This window comes from Mastigoproctus giganteus, chromosome 7 (assembly GCF_048544385.1).
Source record: "Mastigoproctus giganteus isolate SK-2022 chromosome 7, ASM4854438v1, whole genome shotgun sequence".
Classification (NCBI taxonomy): domain Eukaryota; kingdom Metazoa; phylum Arthropoda; class Arachnida; order Uropygi; family Thelyphonidae; genus Mastigoproctus; species Mastigoproctus giganteus.
In genome coordinates this window covers 58,188,563-58,214,186 of record NC_143581.1, presented here as the reverse complement: position 1 = coordinate 58,214,186, position 25,624 = coordinate 58,188,563, and the positions used below count along the sequence as shown (strand labels likewise).

General features: G+C 36.2%; 1 protein-coding gene across 1 annotated transcript in view; it reads right to left on the bottom strand.

The window, feature by feature from the left end:
- Positions 1 to 25,624, bottom strand: part of LOC150082921 (E3 ubiquitin-protein ligase AMFR-like) — a 271,559-nt gene that overhangs the window by 5,990 nt on the left and 239,945 nt on the right. Inside the window, exon 14 of the mRNA XM_090377682.1 lies at positions 5,833 to 5,952. Within this exon, the coding sequence (XP_090233808.1) occupies positions 5,833 to 5,952 (120 nt within the window). The remainder of the gene's footprint in view (positions 1 to 5,832; positions 5,953 to 25,624) is intronic.

Genomic DNA, 25,624 nt, shown 5'->3' with positions numbered 1-25,624 from the left:
TTCTCCTAGCAGCAAAACATGTCTTGTACAGAGAAGCGTCCTCTTTTAATCATTGCAAAAGCCCAGCAGCCTGGATGCTTTAAAGGTGTAAAGACATTACTGATTATGTATCAGGCAAACCAAAAGGCACGGATGACATCACAAATCTATGAAGAATGGATCAGAGACTTCAATCACAGGATGAGTGAGAAGAATAGAAAAATTTTGCTGTTTGTTGATATTGGAGGCTTGAAGTGGTGGAACCCATGTTTAATCTCTAGAGCTAAGTTCCGGTCAACCCTTCCCTATCTCTTCCATCATGCAGTATGATTGATGACTTGAGGTTATGATGAACGTCGTGGCGAGATCCAATATTCTTTATATTTCGAGAGTACAGCTCTAAAACGGTGTTCGCAGGCTGGCCGCTAGTTAGTACACTGCACCGAACCTATTGGTAACTCTCTAGGAGGCTTCCGGATCAGCTAGTGTATAATCTTGCTACCTCTACTCTGCCAGATAGTGACTGGAGGGAGTCCGAGTAGTGTGTATGCGGGAAGCATTGTCGAGGCCACGTTATGTCAAGGATCTGGGTATATTCTTACCACATGTCCCACCCACTTTTTCTTATTATCGAATACACCATGAATTGTCGAACTAATAGAGCAAGCTTATCTGCGAAAAGATCTAAACCTCTCAAGGACTTCCTCTCAATTCTAATCTCAACGATGTCCATTTCCACTTGCAGTCTACCAAACCTCATGTACTTTTTCTGACAGAATCTCACTTATCGGTTGATTTAACTACTGCTCATCTCAGATGCCCAAATTATTCGCTGTATGATTCCTTTCGCCTCAAAGGTGGTACCTGTGCATATGTCCATTCTGATATTCCCTGTCAGAGACTTGGCAATTTGGAATCTCCTCTCTTTGATCTTCTCTGGCTTAAAATCTCTCTACCTCATTGTGTCAAATTCGTCTGTTGTCTCTACCATTCTCCCAACTCCACTAATCACTTGGAGCTCTTTGACTTCCTATCTTTGCAACTTGACTTTCTCCAGTCCAACTCTCCTAACAGTGAGGTAATTTTCCTTGGTGATTTTAATGTTCACAACTCTAGCTGGCTTCTGTTTTCTAGTCACACAGACCCAGCAGGTCGAGACGCTGAGGCTTTTGCAATTACTAATGACCTAGCACAGATTGTTCATTTACCTACAAGAATACCGGACAATCCTAATCATACAGCCAATAACGCTTGATCTTTTTCTCACAAACAACCCTTCTAAGTGCACGGTTGAAGTGAGAGGTCTTTTAGGCACTTCAGATCACAAATTGGTGATTGTCTCTTCTCCAATGGAACCTTTATCTCACATGGCTATCCCCAACCTCGTGTTGTTTGGCATTACAAGAATGCAAAATGGGATGACCTGTGAGACTTCTTTTCTTCTTTTCCTTGGTCGGATTACTGTTTCAAAACTTCTGATGTCAATGTTTGCTCAGATCGTGTCAGTGAAATTATTCTTGCAGGAATGGAATCCTTTATCCCACACTCTACTTTAAAATCTCATCCTTTATCTAAACCTTGGTTTTCCAATAAATGTGCTAAGGCTGTCCAAGAGAAGAATGTTGCATATCGCAATTGGCTTGTTTCTAATTCTTCAGTTTCATTTTCTGCCTACACCAAAGCTGGCAACAATTGTAAAACAGTTATTAATCAGTCCAAACTAGAGTCTGAACAGGCTAAGAGTAGAAAACTTGCTTCTTGCCCTAATGGTAGCCGTGCATTCTGGTCTCCTGCCAAAGCTATTGGCTGCAAATTTTGCTCATCTCTGCCCCCACCTCTATCCAAACTAGATGGTTCTGTTGTCACTTCAGCCAAGGATAAAGCTGACCTGCTAGCATCCCATTTTCCTTCTAGCTCATGTATTAATGATCTTGGTAAAACACCTCCCACCATTCCCAACACGCTCCAATGCCTCCTGTGGTCTTCCGTCAAAAGGATATCAAAAGGATTTTGATAAATCTTGATGGTAAGAAAGCTCCAGGTCCTGATGGTATTCTCCACTTGTTCTCAAAACCTGTGCTCCTGAACTTACTATTCTTTGCCGCCTTTTCTCACTTTCTTATTCTAAAAGGTGTTTTTCCTTCTGCTTGGAAATTTGCTCATATCCAGCCAGTTCCTAAAAAGAGTGACAAATCCCTCCCATCCAATTATCGTCCCATTGCAATTACTTCTACTCTTTCTAAAGTAATGGAGAAATCAATTAACCGCCAACTCTTAAACTACCTAGAAACCTTCCGTCTGATAAACGATCGCCAGTATGGATTCCATCAGTGTCGATCCACTGGTGATATTCTGGCTTATGTTACCCATTTATGGACTAATTCAATGGAAAGGTTCGGTGAAACACAAGTAGTTGCTCTTGACATCTCAAAGGCTTTTGATCGTGTTTGGCATAAAGGTCTTCTAAACAAGCTTCCATCTTATGGTTTGCCAACTGCTTTTAGTAATTGGTTATCCAGTTTTCTCTCTGATCGCTCACTGTGGGTAATGATAGATGGCTCTGTCTTCTAACTTCTCCACTAATGCCAGTGTCCCCCAAGGTTCAGTTCTTTCTCCCACTCTTTTCCTCTTGTATATCAATGACCTTCTTCCACTGACTGGAAATCCTATCCATAGTTTTGCCAATGATAGCACATTGCATTCAACTTTTCATTTTGAGAAACCTTGTCCTGCTCATTCAGCTTCAACTTCTCGAAAATCTGCTACCAATTCCTTAAATGTCGATCTTCAGGTAATTCTCCAGTGGGGCAAAGACAACTTAGTTGATTTCAACCCTTCTAAAACTCAATCTTGTCTTATATCTCGCAAAAAGGATTCTTCTGCTCCTATGCTTATGTTTAGTGACAATCCGATTTCTAGGCAAAATGATACATTTCGTTTGGGGATTACCCTGACTTCTAATCTCTTGGCACAAGCACATTACAAATATTGCTTCCTCTGCATCTAAAAAACTTGGTTTTCTCTTTTGCTCTCAGCGTTACTTTTCTTCCAAACAGCTGCTCACTCTGTATAAATCGCAAATCGACCCTGCCATGGAATACTGTTCCCATCTGGGGTGGTGCCCCCAAAACCTCTCTCAGGCTTCTTGATTCCATTCAGAAGAGGGCAGTTAGGTTAATTAATGATTCATCTCTAACAGAGTCTCTCCACTCGCTTTCTCATAGACACATTATTTCTGCTGCATGCCGCTTCTACAGATACTTCCATGGGCACTGTTCTTCTGAATTAGATTCTATAATTCCCGCTCTCTCTTTCAAAACAATCCGAACACGTGCCGCCAACATCCATTTACTGTCCAACTTCAAACCCACAGAACCAACTTTTCATCTTCCTCATTTATTCATTCAACTGCCGTTTTCTGGAACAACCTTCATACATACGTATTTCCTGAAAATTACAATCTACAGAAGTTCAAGTCCAATATCAACAAATATCTTCTTTCGTCTTCTCAACCTCCAACCCAAGCACGGTACTAAGTACTATAGGTTCTAATACCTCTCGTGTTTGGGGTTCACATAAAAAAAAAAAAAACTGCAACCCTTGTTGTCAAGTAAACAACCTACCTGCAATCACTGTCAAGTACCTACCACCAAATATGTCACTTCTTCAGCCACTCAATCAAGATGTAATCCAGTGCTTTAAGAAGAAAACACTACTGAAGAATGCTATTTAAACAAAATTGTGCTGTCTTGATGGGATGAAGTTGATGAAAAAGTGATCATCAACTTCTTCAAACATGCTGGAAGCTTCCAGGATGAAACTTGTCTATCTCTTAAGATAGCCATACAAAATGGTAAGTTATTAGCTAATATGCATGAGGAGCTGATAAGTTTTAAGTCTTTCCTATAAAGAAAGAAGCTAGGTAACCGAAACTGACTTATCCAAAATACTCACAAAGTCAGTATTTTCCGCAGTTAGTATTTAATATACTCAGTATATAAAAATACTCTGTCAGTATTTCCTCCAGCTTTTTTATACCAATCTTTTTTTTCTGAATTTTGTTCTGTAATCCTGCTCTCCATCACTGCAATAACATCATTAGCCTGAAATTTTGTACTTTTCAAATGTGTGAACAATGAATTCAAGAGTCCCTCTGAGTTCAGTTATCATCCCTTTATTGTTTTCAGTATTTATTAACAATACTGATGAAGACATATCAAGCTCAACATCTAAGTATGTGGATGATACAAAGGTTGGCAGGATGCTTAATGACACGAACCTGGGCATTCTGCTGCAACAAGACCAGCTCTATTTCAAATTAGAAAGATGGACTGAAAAGTGGCAACTGAGGTTTAATGTTGATATATGTAGCAGTAATCCTAGAATAGCATACCAACTACATTAGTAAAGAATGAAAAAAGACAAAAACATATTGAATGTGATAATTGTACAATCCAACTTGTTCTCTGAGCAGCTGACAGGCCATGGGGGTTCTGTCAGTATTATACAGGAATTTTTCCAGCACAAACAAGGGATGATTATCCCATTGTATAAGGCAATGGTTAGACCACATCTGAGTACTGCATACAGGTTTGCAAGCTGCTTTTTTTTTCTTTTTTTTTTTTTTTTAATGAAAACCCCAAGAACAAGAGTATTAGAACCTACAGTACTCAGTACTGTGCATGGGTTAAGGGTTGAGAAGATGAAAGAAGATACTTGTTGCGAACACTGTTTTAGAGCTGTACCCTCAAAACATAAGGAATGTTGGATCTTGCCATGATGTCCATCATGGTGAGATTCCCAGAGCTCTGCTCTGGAGACTAAACATGGGTTCCACCACTTCAAGCCTCCAACAAGTAAAGTGGTGGTATTGCATTGGTTGATGAGTCATCTACCATCTAATATTGCCTGGTAACATGGGGGCATTCCTCTGTGTGTTGTGGGCACCACTACTCGACCCCTGCTTACGTTGGTTCGCACCTGGATGGTCACCTCTAGTATACGCTAGGTGATGTATTTCAGGACTTGCATATGGGTATACCCAGGGCTACTAACAGCCTCACAATCGTGAAGGGCAAGCAGAGGATTTGGTTGTCACAGACCAATCAGACTTTGCTGAAATTTAATTTGAGTGTCACCTGAATATCAGTTCTATTAAAATACTAGACTCCCAGGTAGCAAATCCCAGCCTGACATACCTGAGAGAATGCCTGTGACAGCCTCAAGGATCATTTTAGGGAGGATGATAATCTGTTGGAATAGGTGCAAAGAGCAACAAGATTAATCAGGAGCACAAAAGAGTACTCTTACTAAGAAAGACCAGAGTTCTGCAAATTGCAGCATTTGAAAACTAGGCACCTGTGAACAGACCTGACAAGTGTTTAAGGCTTTAAATGGATTGAGTAAACTAAATGCTGATGGCATTCTTTACTCTTGCAGAACAACATACATAAAGAAACCTAAACTTAAAATAAAAAATGATGGTTGCAGTACAGATGTACAAAATTGTTTCCACCCAGAGAATAACTGATTGCTGGAACAAACTTCCATTTCATGCTGTAGAAGTGGTGGAGATAGTGTGAATAAATTTCAGGAAGGTTTGACATATTATCAGAAGAGGTGGACAGTTTTTTTTTGCTTATATTGTATAAGCTTGCATCACTTCTAACATGAATAAGCATAATTGAAAGGTAAGTAACTAGTCATTATAATAACACTCATTTGTAGTATTAGAATGCTCTTATCTAAGTGTATTATATATCTGCAAGCATATCCTAAAAGAGCAAAGAATAATGGCTAGTCTTGAAAAAGAGAATTGGATATACTTATTAAAAAAATATTTCACCAACATACCGCCGAGCAAGCTTGATCATTTCTTCTTTTCTACGAGCAAGCATGCGCTCTCTTTCCCTTGGAGACTTAGAAAATCTAGAGCCCAGTCCACTTAAAGTAGGAATTGGAGACTCCTTATAGCTAATATACATAAATAAATTATATATATATAATTTAATATATATATATATACACACAAACACACAAAAGAAATCTTAATTACAAATATGAAAAAATTAATATAAATTAACTATTTAATTATTTCCAATAGAGTCCCAATGAAGAATAGTCAAAACAAATATTCATAGAGAAAAATGAGCAGAAAAATCATCATTTCAATCGCCTACTGACTAACTGATTTCATAATACAGTCGATTCCGGTTAATTGGGACACATCGGGACTAGTGCATTTTGGCCCGATTAAGCGGCTGCCCCAATTAACCGAAGTTTCACATAAATAGTTAAAAATACAATGTACCCCCCCTTTTAGAATTGGTTCACTGTACAATCAAATCACGTTACGATGGAGTCACTATAGTAAAGTACCGTTCACTATAGGATGTGTAGTAAGCGGCGGTCATTGTGATCACGTTTGTGAATTGAATTTTAATTCTATTAAACAGCGATTCTAATTAGCAAAAATGGGAGGAATATTATCCACAGGCTATAAAAGTAAAGATATATTAAGCACAGATTTGCCCTTTATTACCTTACCAATTAAAAATTAAATGATACCCTAAAATCGGAAGAATATACTGATAATCGGAATAATTAATACGTACTGTAATATGTACATACTAACTAGTTGACATTTGTGTTCACTGACAATTGTGGGTGGGGGTTAAAATTTAAAACAGTAACAAGATAAACAATCAATAACAAAGGACACGGCACACACAAATTGCAGGTAACACGGTAAGTACAAGTCAGAACGGAGTAACGAGTTACAAAGCTTTAAAAAGTAATGAAGAGAAGATCTGAAAATTTTTTTATATGATTGAAGATTCCATGGAAATGTAAACACATTTCACCATAATAACCCACAGAATTCCAGTTGATCAAAACATTTGGGAATTTGGATGGATCTCTTTCAAAGCAGTCTCCTTGATGGCGTATACACCAGTGCCGATGCAACTTCTGCAAGCATTTCTGGTAGGCTTTATTTTGGAATTGCTATCTTCTGAATAATTTCTTCAGTCATTGCAAACTGCAACCTTTTAGGGAGCTTTAAGTTTAGGAAAAAAATCACAGAGGGAACTGCTAAATCCAATGAGTATGGTGGGTGCAGGAGTTCTTGGTGATGGAGTATTCCACAAATTTCGGAAATTTTTGAACGGAAAGTGCTGAATATGCAGAGGCATTGTCACAATGCAAACTACAATTCGCTGAAGCCCATTTTTCCAATCATTTTCTGAACAGCATTGCACAATCACTGTAAAACTGTTTTGTAGTATTACTAGTTTGCTGTTTGACCATGCAAGACAAATTCTTAATGAAAAATTACACTGCAAGTAAAAAAATATAAGTATGACCTTCACATTTGATGCAGGTCCAATTTTTTTTTTTTTTTTTTTTTTGGGCTTCTGTTTCGAAGTCACACCCTCACATTTTATCATCAGTAATTATGGAAGAAACAGTGATGGTTAGCAGCACACTGACAAATATCCTGACGTGAGAAATAGCCGATTTCTGTGATCATCAGAAAGTATGTGAGGTAGAAAAGAAACAAGTCACATTCCCAAATTTTGAATTAAAAATAACTGACATGTCCCATAAGAAACACCAATTTTACTAGCAGCTTTACAGATAGTTAAGCATCGATCATTCCCCATTAGATCACAAACATAAGAGAATGATTAATTAGATTTAAGTTGAAATGTGGCCAGAGTGAGTTGAAGATGGGTATAACCCTTTTTAAATACTGTAACCACTCAATAGTCTTTGAATGATACATGGCATCTCCAAAAGCTGTTTTTAACATTTTCTAGGTTTCATTGCACTTTTTCTAATCAGAAACAAAACTTTGATGCAAATTTGCTGCTCAGTGCAAACAAACAAGTGATTTATGCATTACTATGTCTAGCTGCTGAATATGTGACAAATCAACTTGCTATGATGCCACAATTTCAAGATACAAAGTGAGCGCCAGATTTTTTTTTTTTTTAATCACATCTAGTACATTAAAATCCCATTACAACCAAGCTTCTCAGGGATTCACAAATCCTTTTGCTAAAAATTTCAAAAAATAACATTAGCATAAATAAATTGTGCATCACTTTTTATAATATGCAAGTAGAAATTTCTACTTTATTTTTTACTGAAATCTCTACTTTAAAATGAATAATAAATAAATAAAATTACAAAATACTTGTAATGTAAAGGTAAAAATATTTTTGTTCAGAGAGTGTCACTTAAAAAGCATATTTTACTTACATGAAATATTGCACACTGGGCTTATTACTTTTCACACTGATAAGTCAATTTAGGTTTTTTTTAATACAAAAATTCAACTTCAGTGGAACTGAAAATATTTGAAGGGTTAAAAGAAAAATAAAAGCTAATCATTCAAAAAGGTAGAAAACACAGTAAAGAGTAAATATTCAATTTTTTTTCCACTACCCTTTTCTTCCCCCTTCAAAAGGAAAAGAAAAAAAGTTTCTGTACTTAACAGTATGATTTTTTAAAAATTTTAAGTCAGTATGTTCAGGAGCACAAGTGGACATTGAAAATAACTAATCTGGTTTTATTAAGTGTTGAATCCAGGAGGGATGAGTTTCACCCCGGTGGAATAAAATCCCCCCCCACACACACACCTGGCAAAAAACGGTAATTTTTATTTTAATATTCATTCAAAGACCTTGGATGTTGAAATTTTCACCACATTTTTTGTTTAATTTTAATTGATCCTTATTGCACTCTTTAGGGGCCATATTATCAGTTTATATAATGTTGTAATTATAAAACATGAATTCAATAAATTTGTGTCAAATAAACACAACACAAAAATTCACATCAACTAAGTGTGGTACTCGTTAGGTGGTACACAGTGAAAATAAATCACTAAAATTCAAAAGACAAAATTTACAAAATAATTAAATGAGCAATATTTCTAGCTACAAAAATTGTAACTAAAAGTCACTATTTCAAGTGTCGGCATTTTCATTTTATGGTTTTCAGGTTCCCTTTATTTTCACACAAACCAACTCTTGAGTGTTTCACACAAATGGCCTACTTGCGACTAATTCTTTGTTTGTATATTGTAAACAAGACAACAACTCGATCACAGGCAGTGAATAGATGTCCCCGCAGCTTTCAGGGGAATTGCTAAACAATGTCTGGGCAGAGAGAGGAGTCTACTGCAGCCACTATTTCAATTGTCAGCATTTTTGCTTTGATTTTCACATTCCCTTTATTTTATTTTTTCACGGCAAGAGTCTACTTGTGGCTAATTCTTCCTTTGTATACTGCAAAAAAGAAAGTTTGGTTGCAGCCTATAAACAATACATTAACTTTTGATTATAAATGTATCTGTACTGTAATACTGCATGAAGATAAGCTTAGAAGACCCGAATGAGTTATCTGGAAAAATTAATAAATGAAGTGCAAAGAAGAATAAGATTATAATACTTGCATGTCTGATTATAATTTGTATGATTTTTTGTTGCAAATTTTAATTGGTGATTTTCATATGATTAAACTGATTATTGTCAGTAATGTGGTTTTTGTGAACTGACTACATGTTAAATAATAAATATTTCCTTTTGTTTCCTATTCTGATTTCTCATATTCTCTTATCATAAACATTCATAAATATACAGGTTTCTTTGTAACATATACATATGTTGTAAATATTAAATAATAATAAAAAAAATATACACAAACTATATGTACACCCCCAAAGTTTACACCCCCTCCCCTGGTGCATGTTAAAACACACAGCTTTCAGTCCCTGTGTATAGGCATTTAATATTCTCTATTAATGCCTTCCCCAGTGGCTTATCATCACTAGCATGGGGGCCCTCAAGAAAAATATTTTATTAATAATTATTATATTAATAACAGCTGCTTTTATTGGCAAACGCTGAACAAAAATATCAGAAACAGTTCCACAAATATTTATCTAATACAAATAAATAGATATACATAAAACAAAGTATAAAGATATGAACAAACTGCTCAATTTTAATCAGTATTTATTAATGTTAACAGAAATACAACAAATACCAGGCATCACACAGGTACACCACTAAGATTTTAACTTTTCTTGCTTTCATTTCAGCAAGAGTTGTTACAATTTTCTTGATATCTAAGTTACATGCCTATTGATTTTCTATAGATAAAATAGAAAGTCCCAACATTCTTTCATCTGTTGTTGTACTTCTCAAATAACTTTTAATAAACTAATTTTGAGAATGACTATTCTGATGTTGCCAGTGTTACTGGAAAAATTAAAAAGAATAAAACAGAAGTGAAAATATTAGGGAAAGCTGAAATAAGAGTAATTTTGAATAATTACTAATTCTGATACCTCCCTTATAGAAAAAATCTTATTTATTTCTGGTTTAAAACTAGCTATGAATGATAGGAGTTGAGCACTAAAGGAAGACGTTAAATCTAATTTGTACCCACTGTACAGATGTTCTGCAGCTTTTCAATTCATCAGTTTCTCTTTATAGAGTTATAGGGTACAGTGCAGTGATCAAATTTAAACCCTGAAAACGTCTTGAGTTTCCTTAGAGTTCTGTCAAAGGTAGCATTGAATACCTCAATTTTAAAATGATGTCCTGCACTCGTAACCTTCTGATCATCACATAACTAACCATCCATTCATTTGATTTTATGCATATGAAAATCTTGAATTTTGTTTCTGTTCTCCATGCTGGTGACAGATTTTGTGCACTTTCTTTAAAATGATTAAATTTTTTCCTTGATTCTTTCAGACTTCCTAGTATGGTGTGTGTAGCACCAAGATTCTTTCGACAGGTCAATACTTGGTGACTGTAATAGTGTGGAGATGGCATCCACTGACTGCAAAAATATTTGAGAGGATTAACTAAAAGCAGCAGCTTTTAGTTAATACTCTCAAGATTGAACATTTCATTATGTTCAAATTTTGGTCTTAATGCCTTTGAATTTAAAATTTCCTCTTTTTCTGAGTAGAATTATTTGAGATAATGTCTTCATCACATTTGTAAATTTATATTTCAAAGCATGCAATCATGTACCTTGATGACCAGCATGTTGTAAATAATTTTTTAATGTTATTTTAGCGGACTCTGAAAACAACCTGCAGAGTTTTCCATCTTTCACCAATATTAAAAAAGAAAAAATACTATGTCATTCAACTAAACTGAAGAACTTTATCATCTGAAATGATGCAGACATAGTGCCATAAAGTACTAAATTCAGATTGTCTGTGCTAAACTCAGTTGAACAGTTTTTTTTTTTTTTTTTTGTAACATGGTATCAGAAATAACAGAATGGGGGGGGGGGGGGGGGGAAGGTGCTTTTCTTGTATCATTGCAAATTTCCGTCTTCATGTTGTTTAAAAATACTTGGATAATTTCATTTTGGACAGAAGCATTCAAATATCTTACTGTACCTCTCCCTCTTTTTTTTTCAAATAATTTGTTCAAGGTGTGGTTGTACTTGGAAAGTAAAGTAATAATTGAGAGGAACATGCCTTGGTTTTTACTATGAATAGTTTCATCATGCCCTCTGAATGACAGATTACATAAAGCTAGGGTTATAGTTATGTAAACTACTCAATCCAAAACTTTCGCCCAACAATTTACTTAGTTATGTATAGCATTCTCTGCTTCTTTGGACAGTGTTTGATAGAACTGTTACTGATTGTATATTGTACAATGATTAATGTGAAGCGTAGATTCATGTATTTTAATATTTCTTGAAATATGAGATGGTTTCAAATGCCACTAACCCATGCAGTATCTCTTTTTATTGAAAAGAACCAGCATGGCTGACAATATGCTATATCTAGCACCGTAGAGTAGTACAGCCATGTACATTTTATTTTTATTCCTACTTTACTTACTGAATAATAGTATGCTTCTGAAAAACACCAGTTTTCTGCTTGGGATCTTTAGGAAATTCGTGAACAGTCGAATGTGACATTTGAGTTGGTGGTGTTTTAATAATAATTCTTTTAATGTCATTAGTAAGTGGGTCCTTAAATTTAACTCTATCATCGTCCTGATCTGAAGATTAATTTTCTCAGACACTTCTGTAATAAATGCATCACTTTCTCTATTTCTGGTATTAATAAGTAAGCATTTGAACAAGATGGAGTGGCTAAAAATGAGTTTAGGAATTTTCGCTCTTTACTGACTGTCGATGCACAATCTGTCTTACTTCATTAATATTATTGCTTCCCACTAATTGATTGTCTGTGACTTCATTTAAACTTGCATGTGATACTTCATTAGATTTAAGTTAAAAAACCTGGATATTTTACAATTTTTTATATTTTCATTCTTCTCTTTCTTAAGTTCTCTTTTCTGAACCACCAAGGCATTTGTTTTTATGATGGCATGGTTCATGATGAACCTATTTAGTTATTTATAAAGAATTTAAATGTCAATCGCTAATTCACCAATCAATAACATCAACGTAAATAAATTTAATGCACTAAGCAAAAATTATATTGTTTGTAAATAAACAAAAACAACAGAGAACAGAATGATAATTTGAAAGTTTCAACAACACATGCAATCTGTGCATTATGCAGTACCATCGCTCAGCAACTGAGCTGAGTTCTGCTAACCAAAACCAATACAACATAACAAAATACGAAATTATCTGCCAATAAAAATTAAATTATTTTTAATAGAAATATGACAGAATTTTAAAAGTATGATTTAATGTGCCATGGTAAAAAAAAATAATAATAAAAAAAAAATATAATTTAAATTATGCCACAGTAAAAAAAAAAAGAAATAAAATGTTTTCCTTTTGGTCCCCAAAGCTCTGGTGTGGTTGCACCACAGGATGATATGCCACTGGCCTTCCTTACTCCCAGTTTGCTTAACACTTCCCATACCTTTCATATGATAGCATTGAGATGGTATCATACATCTTTTATATACCAAAGAAGGTTAGTTAATGTAAGCAGTGCATTACATTTCAGTCGCATTAGCAAATAGTAATAATTAATGATCTATACCAAAATAAGTCACCCCATCAATATGAAAATTTGTTACAAAGATTCCTAAGATATTTCAAGTAACAACTGAAAGTTTCAAAATGGATCACAGCTCCTGTTCCAAATTTATAATAATATTTCTGTAAGGAAAACTGGGGAGGAAACACCATGAAATCAGAACTGAACTTAGAACCATCACAGGGGACAAAAGAATATATGCTGAAAATTTAGTAGCAATCCACATTTTTCTTGTGGATTAACATGAAAACACTTTCATTTATGCCAATTTTTATGAGGGAAGGGAGGGAACAAGGGTTGTAAAATCCACAATGCAAATTTAGGGCTATAGCCTCAGGTTGCGAAAAAAGTTAACTTATGTAAAGTTAGTGTGATCACATCATTTCTGCACACAGTTCAAGTATATTCACATATTGTGAATACCTTCACAATGAATTATCATGATATTTCACTACCTCAAATAAGTAACGCTTCATCATAGGAGAAGACTATTGTTATTTATTCTTGGCAGATAACACCACCCATACAGCACCGTTTCAGAGCTTATTGGCTCATCTGCATGCAGAAATGATGTAATTACACTAACTTGTACGTAAGTTAACTTCTTTTGCAACCCGAGGCTATAGCCCTAAATTTACATTGTAATTTAAATTACTTTACACCACCAGGCATCTCTCAACACAGTATCTGCTCATCTACCAATGAGGAGCCAATAAGCTCCAAAATGGTGCCATATAGGTGGTGGTATCCACTGAGAATAATTAACAAGTCTTCTCCTATGGCAAAGTGTTACTTATTTTGAGATAGTGTAATATCATGATAACTTTGAAGGTTTCATAATATGAGATATACAGGCATACCTCGATTAACGAATAGGATGCGTTCCACGAAATTACTTCGTTAAGCGAAACTTCATTTTCAGAGGTAAAAATACTATGGCCAGAATAGGGATACGTTCCTACGTAAAGAAAATGAAAAGCTTTTTTTCGAACAAAGAAAAGTTTTATTAAATAAACAGTCAACTTACATACAAAGTGAAATCACATTTTAAAATATGAGGTTAAAGTTGATTGTTTATGCTTTTTTCCCCTTTCATTTAACAATTGCCTATACGGAGTTATTGCATTTAACACTGATTGCTTAACTATAACACTTCTTCCTAAGTCAGGATCATTTTCACTAAAAAAATTTAAAACGTTTTCAATATCATTTAAGCACCTTTTTAAATCTTTGGTTGTTAACACTTTTTCGGCAGGTACTTCTTTAACTTCGCCTTCACTATCTTTGTCTTCGTTGCTAACAAGGCTTTCTAAATCTTCCACTGAAAAACCATCATCTTCTGCATTCAATTAATTTCTAACATCCTCTTCATCGACATTTTCGAAACCTATTTGATTGAGCCATCTGGATAACTTCATTTCTAATTCTTGGATGTTATTTTCTTCTTCTAGTACAACTTCTGGCCATATTTTGCGCCAAACTCCATTTAAGCATTTCTTAGTGACTTCTTTCCAAGAACTATCAATGCTTTCTATTGCGTTTTTAATGGTGTAGTTTTTCCAAAAAGTTTTAACTGTCATTTCCTCTTTATCCTCTAGTTCAGTTAAATTGCTTAAAGTTCGACGCAGATAATAAGCTTTAAATGATGCTATTACTCCCTGATCCAATGGTTGAATCAGGGAAGTTGTGTTTGCTGGAAGAAACAACTTTGACAGGAATGCATGTGTCCAACGTGTTAAGATCAGTAGGATGTCCCGGAGCATTGTCTAACAACAAAAGAGCTTTTTCTTCAAATTTGTTTTTTTGACAATACTGTTTTACTCCAGGACAAAAGTGGTTAACAAACCAATCAGTAAATAACTCCTTGGTAACCCACGCTTTTCTATTTGCTTTCCATATTACAGGTAAATTCATTTTTATGTTACCTTTTAACGCCTTCGGATTTTCTGAATGGTAAATTAATAACAATTTTAATTTATAATCGCCAGAGGCATTTGATCCAAAGAGTAACGTTAAACTGTCTTTGTCTGTTTTGAACCAAGCAGCTGATTTTTCTTCAATAGAAATGAAGCTTTTTGTTGGTAGCCGTTTCCAGAACAAACCGCTTTCGTCAACATTGAACACCAAATTTGGTGGAAAATTTTCACGTTTAATTATTTCCTTTAGTTTTTCTGGAAACTTATTTGCAGCTTCAACATCTGCACTTGCAGCTTCTCCTGTTAATTTTACACTATGAATCCTGGCCCGTTTTTTAAATTTCTCGAACCAACCACGAGAAGCCCCAAAGGTTTCCGTAATTTCTTCAGTTTGTTTAGATTTCAGGTGATTAAACAAAAATGGAATATTTTTTTATGTTAAATGGGGCTTGAAATTGCGGACTTCGTTATATCGAGGCTTCGTTATCAGAGGTAACGTTAACCGAGGTATGCCTGTACTTAAATGATGCCAATTTTTAATTACTAAATAGTTGACTGCGTGCAGAAATGATGTAATTACATTAACTTGTACGGGTTGTAAAATCATAACTGGATTTGAAATTTTTCCAAACACTAACAGAACACATGTTGAAAATTTGGCTTCCACCTGACTTTTCATTCTAGAGTAATATGCAAAATATACTTTCATTTATATCAATTGATTTCATTGGTTGGAGGAGGAGGGCTATGAATGATCTCAAAACTTTCTGGGGAAAAAACACATGCATTTTTTCCCCTGGAAAGTGATATTGACTGAAATTTTAATTATTAAGCAATGTCTAACACCTGATAACATACTTCCATTACAAGTTATGCAATGTATGCAGTACATTATATTTTAGGAGCATTCTACTATTTTCTTAAAAGTAGATAATTTTTTTTTTCTTTTTATATGATTAACTGAAGAGAAAAGTAAATATAGTTATCTTCTTATCAATTAATTATTTTATATACAAAGGGTACTAGGAAAGTTTTGCAATATGACGCAACAATGAATCACAGGAAGCTGCTTGTTGCTGCATGTTGAGACATGTTCATACGTGCATAGTAGCCGCCGCGCCAAGTCGATGGGCTCAGTTATTCATTAGTAGTGAGAGTGTAAAGTGCTTGCGATGGCATCGTGGTCACGAAATGAGATAAGGACAGTTTTGCGGCACAATTTCATGCGTGGTTTAACCATAGACCAGTGCTTAGAAGAAATGACTCTTGCACTAGATGATGATTGTCCACATCGTACAACGATATTCAGGTGGTATAGAGAATTCCAAAGGGGAAATTTCACTCTGGAGGATTCTGAGAGGCCGGGAAGGCCACGAACATCAGTTACGGAGGAAAACGTTACTGCTGTGAGGAAAATGCTTGACGAAAACAGGCGAGTGACCTACCAACAGATAGAGGATACTTTGGGCCTAAATGCACCAGCAATTCGTTCGATTCTGCAAGATCATTTGCACGTGAAGAAACTTTGTTCTCTCTGGGTGCTGCATCAACTGACTGAAGAGCAGATGACACGACGTGTGACTTGGTGCCGGGAGATGTTAAAAAAGTTTGATAAGGGACAATCTCGGTATGTGAACAACATCGTGACAGGTGACGAGACTTGGCTGTACTATTTACAATCTGCCGACCAAGGCTCAAAACAAAGTTTGGGTCTTTGATGATGACGACACACCCGTAATTGTCACAAAATCCCGATCTGTAAAGAAGAAAATGATAGCTGTATTTTTCAAATCGAGTGGAATTGTGGAACGTGTCGTTTTGGACACGCAGAAGACAGTCACAGCTAAGTGGTACACTGAACAATGCCTGCCTAAAGTTATTGGATCTATGAAGAACCTGCAGCCAAAGTCAAGAATGGACACCTGGTACCTCCATCACGATAATGCTCCAGCTCACCGCGCCAAAGCCTGCACCGAATATTTGACCACGACAGGACTGAAACTTCTCGAGCACCCTCCCTACAGACCAGACCTTGCTCCCTGCGACTTTGCACTGTTCCCGCATGTGAAAATGAAGCTAAAAGGGAGGCGGTTTTCCAGTGATGAGGACCTTTACGGGCTTGGGACAACGAGTGTGCTTTACTCCCTAGTGAAACTTGGCAGAACTGGTTTAAAGATTGGTTTCGGAGGATGGAGAGGTGTATTGAATGTAGAGGAAATTACTTTGAAAAAATTAAATAAAAAAAGCTGTAATGCAAAACTTTCCTAGTACCCTTTGTATATATAAAACTTTAAATGTAAGATAGAAATATATACACATACGTAAGTATATTGGCACATATCGAATAATCCTAGCATTTTTTCAAGTGTCGACCACCAGAATTACACGAAAAAATTACAATATCATGTTCTCTGTTTCTAACAAAGTACATGCCATAGCAAAGTAAAATTAATAAGGAGGATTAAGGAGGGAATAAATTTAGAGTAGAACAAAGTAGATATATAGGCAAAATGATGGGTATAAGGGAGGATACATAAAGCTGGAATGTAATTTACAGTTGAACAAGATAAAAATATATAGACAGTAAATACAGATAGAAATATAAAGAACCCACATGGGTTCATTTAACTCCTGTTTCTCTGATGTTCAATAGTATTAATCAAATGTCCTCCTAAAATATATTTCTATCACCTTATTTCTTCCTATCTGTAATTATTCTTCCCATCTTATTATACAGGTAATAATGTTCCTCTCTATCTAACCTCCTATTTTTTGGTTTTTGCATCTTTTTCTACAGGCCCTATTTTTCTTTAGAGTAACCTCTTTTGCTCTCTCATTCTACCTGTGTCTTTCTACCTCCTCATACCACTCGTGCCTCCCAAAAACTTCCTTCACAGTCATAATCAGTCTTTCAAAACCTTTACCATTCCTCCTCTACTCCTTGTACTTCATTCTAAGGACTCAGTTTTATATTATAGGAACTCCCCGGCTTATGTAATACTCAACTTACGAAAATTTAACTTTACATAACTATTTTTAAGTTTCTGCCGGCCAATGCAAACTTAAAATCGTGGAAACGTATTTTGCATCCCATAGGAATAAATGGAGGTATTGTTAAAATATTGCAATGTGAACCCAATAACACATTGGTGTTTTTTTTTTTTTTTGTGTTTTTTTGGTAATTCATTCCAAAACTGTGGAAGTTGAAATTTTCGCTATATTACTAAGCTATTTATCTCTCTAAAAGGTCATTTTTATAATGTAAATTGCACTACCCTTTCATCATTATCATATGTTCCATTATAAGAATCAATTTTGAATGACTTTGTGATATTTTTCTAAAGCATGTTTCTGGAGGTCATGACCATAAAACAAAAACAATTTGCACTTTCCGGTTTATTGGGCTTTTCTGTTAGTGCATCTAATTATGAATGGGTAGTAAACTGGATCTTATTGCATTTGCGATAATCCAGAGAACTCCAATTGTGTGAGTTTTTACGTTACAGTATTATGGTGAAATGAGCTCCCCTTCACTGAAATCTTCAATCATATAAAAAACAAATTTTCAAACTTCTCTTCATTCCTATTTACTTATTACAATGGTGAAGGGAAAGGGATCAAAAGAAAGTGCAAGTGCTAAGAAAAGAAACAAGATTCATATAGAAATGAAGATGATTAATTAAGAATTACAAAGCAGGACAAAGTGTGTCATCAATTGCAAGGGAATTAGGTCTCGCTGCTTCAACAGTGAATACTATTTTAAAAGACAGTGCACGTATAAAAGAACATGCTAAAGGATCAACGTATTTAAGATCAACAATGATCACAAAACAGCGTTCAGGTACTATATCAGGAGGAGGATAAGGAGGATCAAAGGGAGACAGGTAATTACAGACCTGTTAGTTTAACTTCTGTTCCAGGGAAATTAATGGAGGCACTGGTTAAAGAAGCACTGCAGGTCATCTAGACAAGACTTCAGTTATAGCTCTGACACAGCATGGGTTTGTTAAGGGGAAGTCTTGTCTGACTAATTTGATTGGATACTATGATGTAGTCACAAAGGAACTGGATGCAAGAATAACTTTGATATCATACATTTGGATCTTAGAAAGGCCTTTGATACTGTTGCACATGGATAAAGAAATGGTTGAGTGGGAGAAGACAGAGTGGTAATCAATGGACACTAATCTTCATGGACTAATGTTATTAGTGGAGTCTCTCAGGGTTCAGTGTTGTTTTCTGTATTTATAAATGATATTGATGATGGTATATCAGGCTTAATGTCCAAGTTTGCAGACGATACAAAGGTTGGCAGGGTTGTTAATGACACTAATGACAGTACACTGCTGCAACAGGATCAAGAAAAGTTGAGCAGATGGGATGAGAGGTGGCAAATGAAGTTTAACATTGACAAATGTAAAGTACTACATATGGGTAGCAGTAATCCCAGAGTAAGTATCAACTCTGTGGTACCACACTGACAGTGGTAGAGAATGAAAAGGACCTGGGGGTAATTGTGCAGGCAGATATGAAGTTTTCTGACAGTGCAGACGGTCTGCAAGAGTAGCTCATGGTGTCTTGTCAATGATATACAAGAATTTTTCTAGCAGGGATAAGGAGGTGATTATACCCTTGTATAAGGCAATGGTCAGGCCACACCTTGAGTACTGTATAAATGTCTGGAGGCCTCATTTTAAGAAGGATGTAGAGCTGTTGGAACAAATACAGAGAAGGGCAACAAGATTAGTGAATGGAACAAAGGGTTGCTTTTATGAAGAAAGGCTGTTGATCGGGCTGACCAGAACTGCAGAAAGTCTCTAGAAATGATTTCCAAATGTTGAACGGAGCAGTTCCTTCACTTGTCGACCAATGCGTGCAGGGGCACCATCTTGCATGAACACTATGGTCTCCAAGCATTACCTTTCTTGCAGAGCAGGAATAATGTGATCTCTTAGAACAGCACAGTACCACGCACTAGTTACTGTACACCTTATGGGGGGAGGGGGCCATGAGGTGTAGACTCCTCAAAGAAAAATTGTCCGATTATAAACTCTGCTGTGAATCCACACCATACTGTAACGTATGGACTTTGTAGTGGTCTTTCATGCACAGCAGATAGATGATGGATGAAATTCCCCATATTTAGCAGTTTTGTGCATTTACAGCCCCACGAAGAGTGAAATGTGCCTCATCAGACCACAAGGTCATTCGAGCCCGTGTATCGTCAAGTTCCATAAGAGGCAGAAATTGTGGAGCAAAGTCTATTCGTTGTTGCTGATCACAAGACTTTAGTTCTTGCTCTATGTGAATCTTGTATGGGAACCAGGGTAAAAATATTCAAAGCACTTTACATAAAGTACACCAAGGAAAGTTCAAGTCTCTTGACACACCTCTGGCAGGCACTAAAAACTGATAGTGTTTTGCATTCTGACCATTGCAACTGCCACTTCATCCGCTACCTCTGTTCCGATGTGTGGTCATCCCATGCCTGGAATTACACCTAACTCCACAGTCACTTAAAATTTCTTTATTAGTTTTCGAAGCCACACTGACATCAAAGGTCCTTTACACAAACCTTTAAGTTTCTGATATTCACGTAGTGCTGCATTAGCATTACTATTATTCCAGTAGAACAGTTTTACTAAAAGAGCATGTTCCTTTTTTGTAAAAGCCATAATGGTTATTGACTGTGGCATTGGCATTTCTGCTTTTATGTAACAGGATGTCATTTGCGTAAGCAGTGTATCTTGAAGTAAATGACAACTTTTACATATGTGCAGCCCCTTTTTCCCCCTGGTGGCAGAAATTTGAACTTTTTTTTTCTTCTACAATCACTTCCCCATACCCTAAATGACATACCTACCGATTTTCACAGCACTAACTCTAACCATTTTGACACTAGGGTCTCCTGAATAGGGAAACATTTTATAACTACCAGGTACATAATAAACATAGACAACTTTTAAAGAAAAAGTACGATAGTAGTGTAAAGGCATTGTTTCAACTGTATCTCATAGTGGTCATCCTTCACAAAGAGTTACCATGTATTGCACTACCTCGAATAAATAACGCTTCACTAATAAAGACAACTATTGTTACTTATTCTCAGTGGGAACCACCACCCAGATGGCACCGTTTCAAAGCTAGTTGGCTTTTCATCGAGTTTTCACTCACAGATGAAAAGCCAACTAGCTTTGAAACGGTGCTGTCTGGGTGGTGGTGTCCACTGAGAATAAGTGACAATAGTATTCTCTATTAGTGAAGCATTACTTATTCGAGGTAGTGCAATACGTGTTGTTGTTGAAGTAGAATTTAATGGTGCAAGGGCTACTATAGACAAATTGTGCCAATGTGCAATACATGGGCAATTCACTGTGAAGGATGAGCACAATATGAGAAAGATGAAATGATGCCTTTCACACTATGATCGTAGTTTTTCTTTTAAGAGTTGTCTATGGTGTATCTACACCGATATTTTATATACAATCTTAAACTCGTAAAATATTATGCCTCATTGCATTTAGTTTTATTTAAATAATAAACATTACGAAAATTTGGTCCCTGTTTTAAGTGGAATTTTCTGGAACCAATTATCCTCAGATAATGAGGATCCCCTGTAGTTAAAGCATCCCCAAAGCATTACTGACCCACCCCTAGCTTGTATGATACCTTACACAGTCTAACAGAAATGACTCGTGCTACTCCTGTGAACTTGGTGCTTAGCATCATTATAGTACAAGCCATATCACAGCTCTCCAATCATCAACAGTTCAGTTTTATGCCTTTTAACCCATATCAGCTGGGCCTTCTTATGCACATCCATTAACATTGGTCTCTTTCAGGAGACCGTACTCCAGATATCCTGTTAACTGTTGCAATTCTTGTCTTGTTTAAAATAATTTTTCATTTACTACTCACAATATTAGTAGCTGATCACTTAACCACAATCATAGCTGCAAACTTTTGACTTTCAAAAAAGCTGGAGATAGGCAATTGTAAATCCGCACTGCACTAGAAATTACAGTTCACTGACAAAATACACATTACATTAAAATACAGCCATATGGTTGTTTATCGTCATAGTATGCTTTTAAACATTAGTTTACTAACGTTTTTCTGTCTGTGGATTTCTGTTAGACATACTGTTGCAGACTGCACTTTTCAGGAATGTTGATTTAAAATTTAGTTCATTATGGCCCTCCTGGACTAGAAAGAGAACATGTGAACTCTGTTTTTGTTTTGCTAATCTGGATGAATATTCTCTCACATTCAGCATTACTATGTGGAATTGTTAAACTGCCATGCCTTATTTGAGATAATCTGTTATATTTCAGAGACCACTCCATATAATTTTTTTCCCTTTCATAATAGCACCTGGGAGGTTCTCACAATGAAACTAACAGAATTGATGCTGCAAAAAACTACTGCTTCATCTATTTCTTTATCTTTATTGACATCAAGAAATATTGGAAAATTCTCCCCACAAAAATTTTTTTTTTTTTTTTAATGAAACCCCAAACATGCGATATTAGAACCTATAGTACTTAGTACTGTGCTTGGGTTGGAGGTTGAGAAGACGAAAGACGATATTTGTTGACATTACACTTGAACTTCTGTACACTAATTTTCAGGAAATACGTATGAAGGAAGGTTGTTCCAGAAAATTGCAGTTGAATGAATTAACGAGGAAGATGAAAAGTTGGTTCTGTGAGTTTGAAGTTGGACAGTAAATGATGTTGGCTTGTGGCGGCAGCACATGTTCGGACTGTTTTGAAAGAGAGAGCAGGATTTATAGAAGCCAATTCAGAAGAACAGTGCCCATGGAAGTATTTGTAGAAAAGGTACATCTATGAGACAGCAAGTGGAGAGACTGTTAGGGAGGAGTCATTAATTAACCTAACTGCCCTCTTCTGAATGGAATCTAGAAGCCTGAGAGAGGTTTTGGGATGCCGCCACAGATGTGGGAACAATATTCCATGGCAAAGCAGATTTGTGATTTGTACAGAGTGAACAGTTGTTTGGAAGAAAAGTAATGCCAAGAGCAAAAGAGAAAACCAAGTTTTTTAGATGCAGAGGAAGCAATAGTTGTAATGTGCTTGTGCCAAGAGAGATTAGAAGTCAGGGTAATCCCCAAAAGAGATATATCATTTTGTCTATAAATCGGAGTGTCACCAAAGGTAAGCATAGAAGAAGAAGAATCCTTTTTGTGAGATTTAGTATTTAGTATTTAGTATTAGTAACGGCCGTATGGTGCAAGAAAGCCTATGGCTTATGCTGCACCAGCCAAAAAAAAAAAAAAAAAAAAATCCGAACAAAACAATGATAAAAACAAAAATTAAATAAATAAATAATAATAATTAATAAAGAAATAAAAATAATAAAATGAAATTAAAAATTAAATAAAAAGGAAATTAATCCTATCATCCTATGCGCTTCCCTTACCCGAAAGTACTATCCAGATGACCTTTGAATTTCCCCAAACTGTCGGCCTCTACCACCCATGAAGGCAACTTATTCCAGTAATTTATAACTCGCTGGCTAAAATAAAACTTCCTGCAGTCCAATCTAAACATTTCCCCGCGTAACTTGAATTTATGTCCCCTAGTTCTAGCATCATTTATAATCTTGAAAATTTTGTCCTCATTCAGTTTACTGATGCCTCTCAGAGCCTTAAACACCTCAATCAAATCTCCTCTAAGGTGTCTAGTTTCCAAACTCTGCAACCCACATATCCGAAGTCTTTCTTCATAAGGACGCCCTTTTGCCGATCTCACCAGGCGAGTTACCCTTCTTTGCACCCTTTCAAGAAGCTCGATGTCTTTCTTTAGGTGCGGTCTCCATACTTGAACACAGTATTCCAAGTGTGGTCTAACATAGGCCTTATATAATGGGATTATCATGTCCCTATCTCTACTTGCAAAAGTTCGATAGATCATCGATAGGACACCATGGGCCTTCCTTGCAACCTGTTTACAATGATCAGAGAATTTCATGTCTGACCGTATCGTAACACCCAAGTCCCTTTCCTCCAGTACTGGGTTTAGTTGAACTCCACCAAGTGAATAAGTTATTTTGGGATTACTGTTTCCCAGGTGTAATACCTTACACTTTGTTGGATTAAAGCACAGCTGCCATTTTTCTGACCATTCTTGAAGTCTATCTAGGTCTCTCTGAAGAAGCTCAGCTTGACAGTGATCATTAACTACTCTACCAATTTTAACATCATCTGCAAATTTAGACATCACGCCCTCTATCCCTTCATCAATGTCGTTTATGAAAATTAAAAACAACAGTGGTCCTAATACTGATCCTTGGGGAACCCCACTTCTTACATCAACCCAATCTGAGGAATAGCCATTTATCACAACCCTCTGCCTCCTGCCCTGAAGCCATCCTTCTATCCATCTAAGGATTTTCCCAGTGATTCCAACCTGTTCCAGCTTATAAAGCAACCGCTCATGTGGGACTGAGTCAAAAGCTTTGCTGAAATCCAAATAAACAATGTCGAAATTATTTGCTCAGCTTGACAGTGATCATTAACTACTCTACCAATTTTAACATCATCTGCAAATTTAGACATCACGCCCTCTATCCCTTCATCAATGTCGTTTATGAAAATTAAAAACAACAGTGGTCCTAATACTGATCCTTGGGGAACCCCACTTCTTACATCAACCCAATCTGAGGAATAGCCATTTATCACAACCCTCTGCCTCCTGCCCTGAAGCCATCCTTCTATCCATCTAAGGATTTTCCCAGTGATTCCAACCTGTTCCAGCTTATAAAGCAACCGCTCATGTGGGACTGAGTCAAAAGCTTTGCTGAAATCCAAATAAACAATGTCGAAATTATTCCCTAAATCCAGCTCGTGAGTGACCCCTTCGAAATAGCGAACCAGATTTGTTAAACATGATTTTCCCTTTACAAAACCATGCTGAGTATCCTTGAGAATTTCAATTCTATCCAAATGATCCTGAATTCCACCCTTGATCAATGCCTCCATGATTTTCCCTACTACTGAAGTCAGACTGACAGGTCGATAATTTCCCACTTCACTTTTAGAGCCACCCTTATGTATGGGAGATACATTTGCACTTTTCCAATCCAAGGGAATCTCCCCAGAGTCTAGTGATGCTCGCATAACCAGCCTCAGTGGTTCAATGCACTCGCTTGCCGCCTCTCTCAAGATTATAGGGTATATTCCATCAACTCCAGGAGCCTTACTAGTCTGGCTTGAAAGTTTTTTCATTAAATAATCTTGCGAAATTTCAATATCATTAATTACATATTTTTTAACTTTGCTCCCACAATTTCCCATTGCCACAAAAGGCTTTTCATTTGTAAATATCGATGCAAAATAACTGTTGAGTTCATCTGCAACGGCAGCTGGTGTATTTATTACTATCCCCTTTCCCTTACGTAAAGGTCCGATCTGGTTTGTCCTGCTCTTCTTGGCATTTATATATGTGAAGAATTCTTTATCCCCCCTCTTTGCTCTGTTTGCTAGTGATTTCTCATAAACTGCCTTTGCCTGTCGAACCTTTTCTGTGGCTCTATTACACACCACCTTGTAGCTGTTATAGGCTTCAGTACTTTTTATTGCTCTGTAACGTTTCCATGCCACCTTTTTCTGCTCAAGTAATGTGGCAACTTCACTATTCATCCAACTTGGAACCCTTCTCATGGAGTATTTTTTTAATGGTATATACGCATTCAA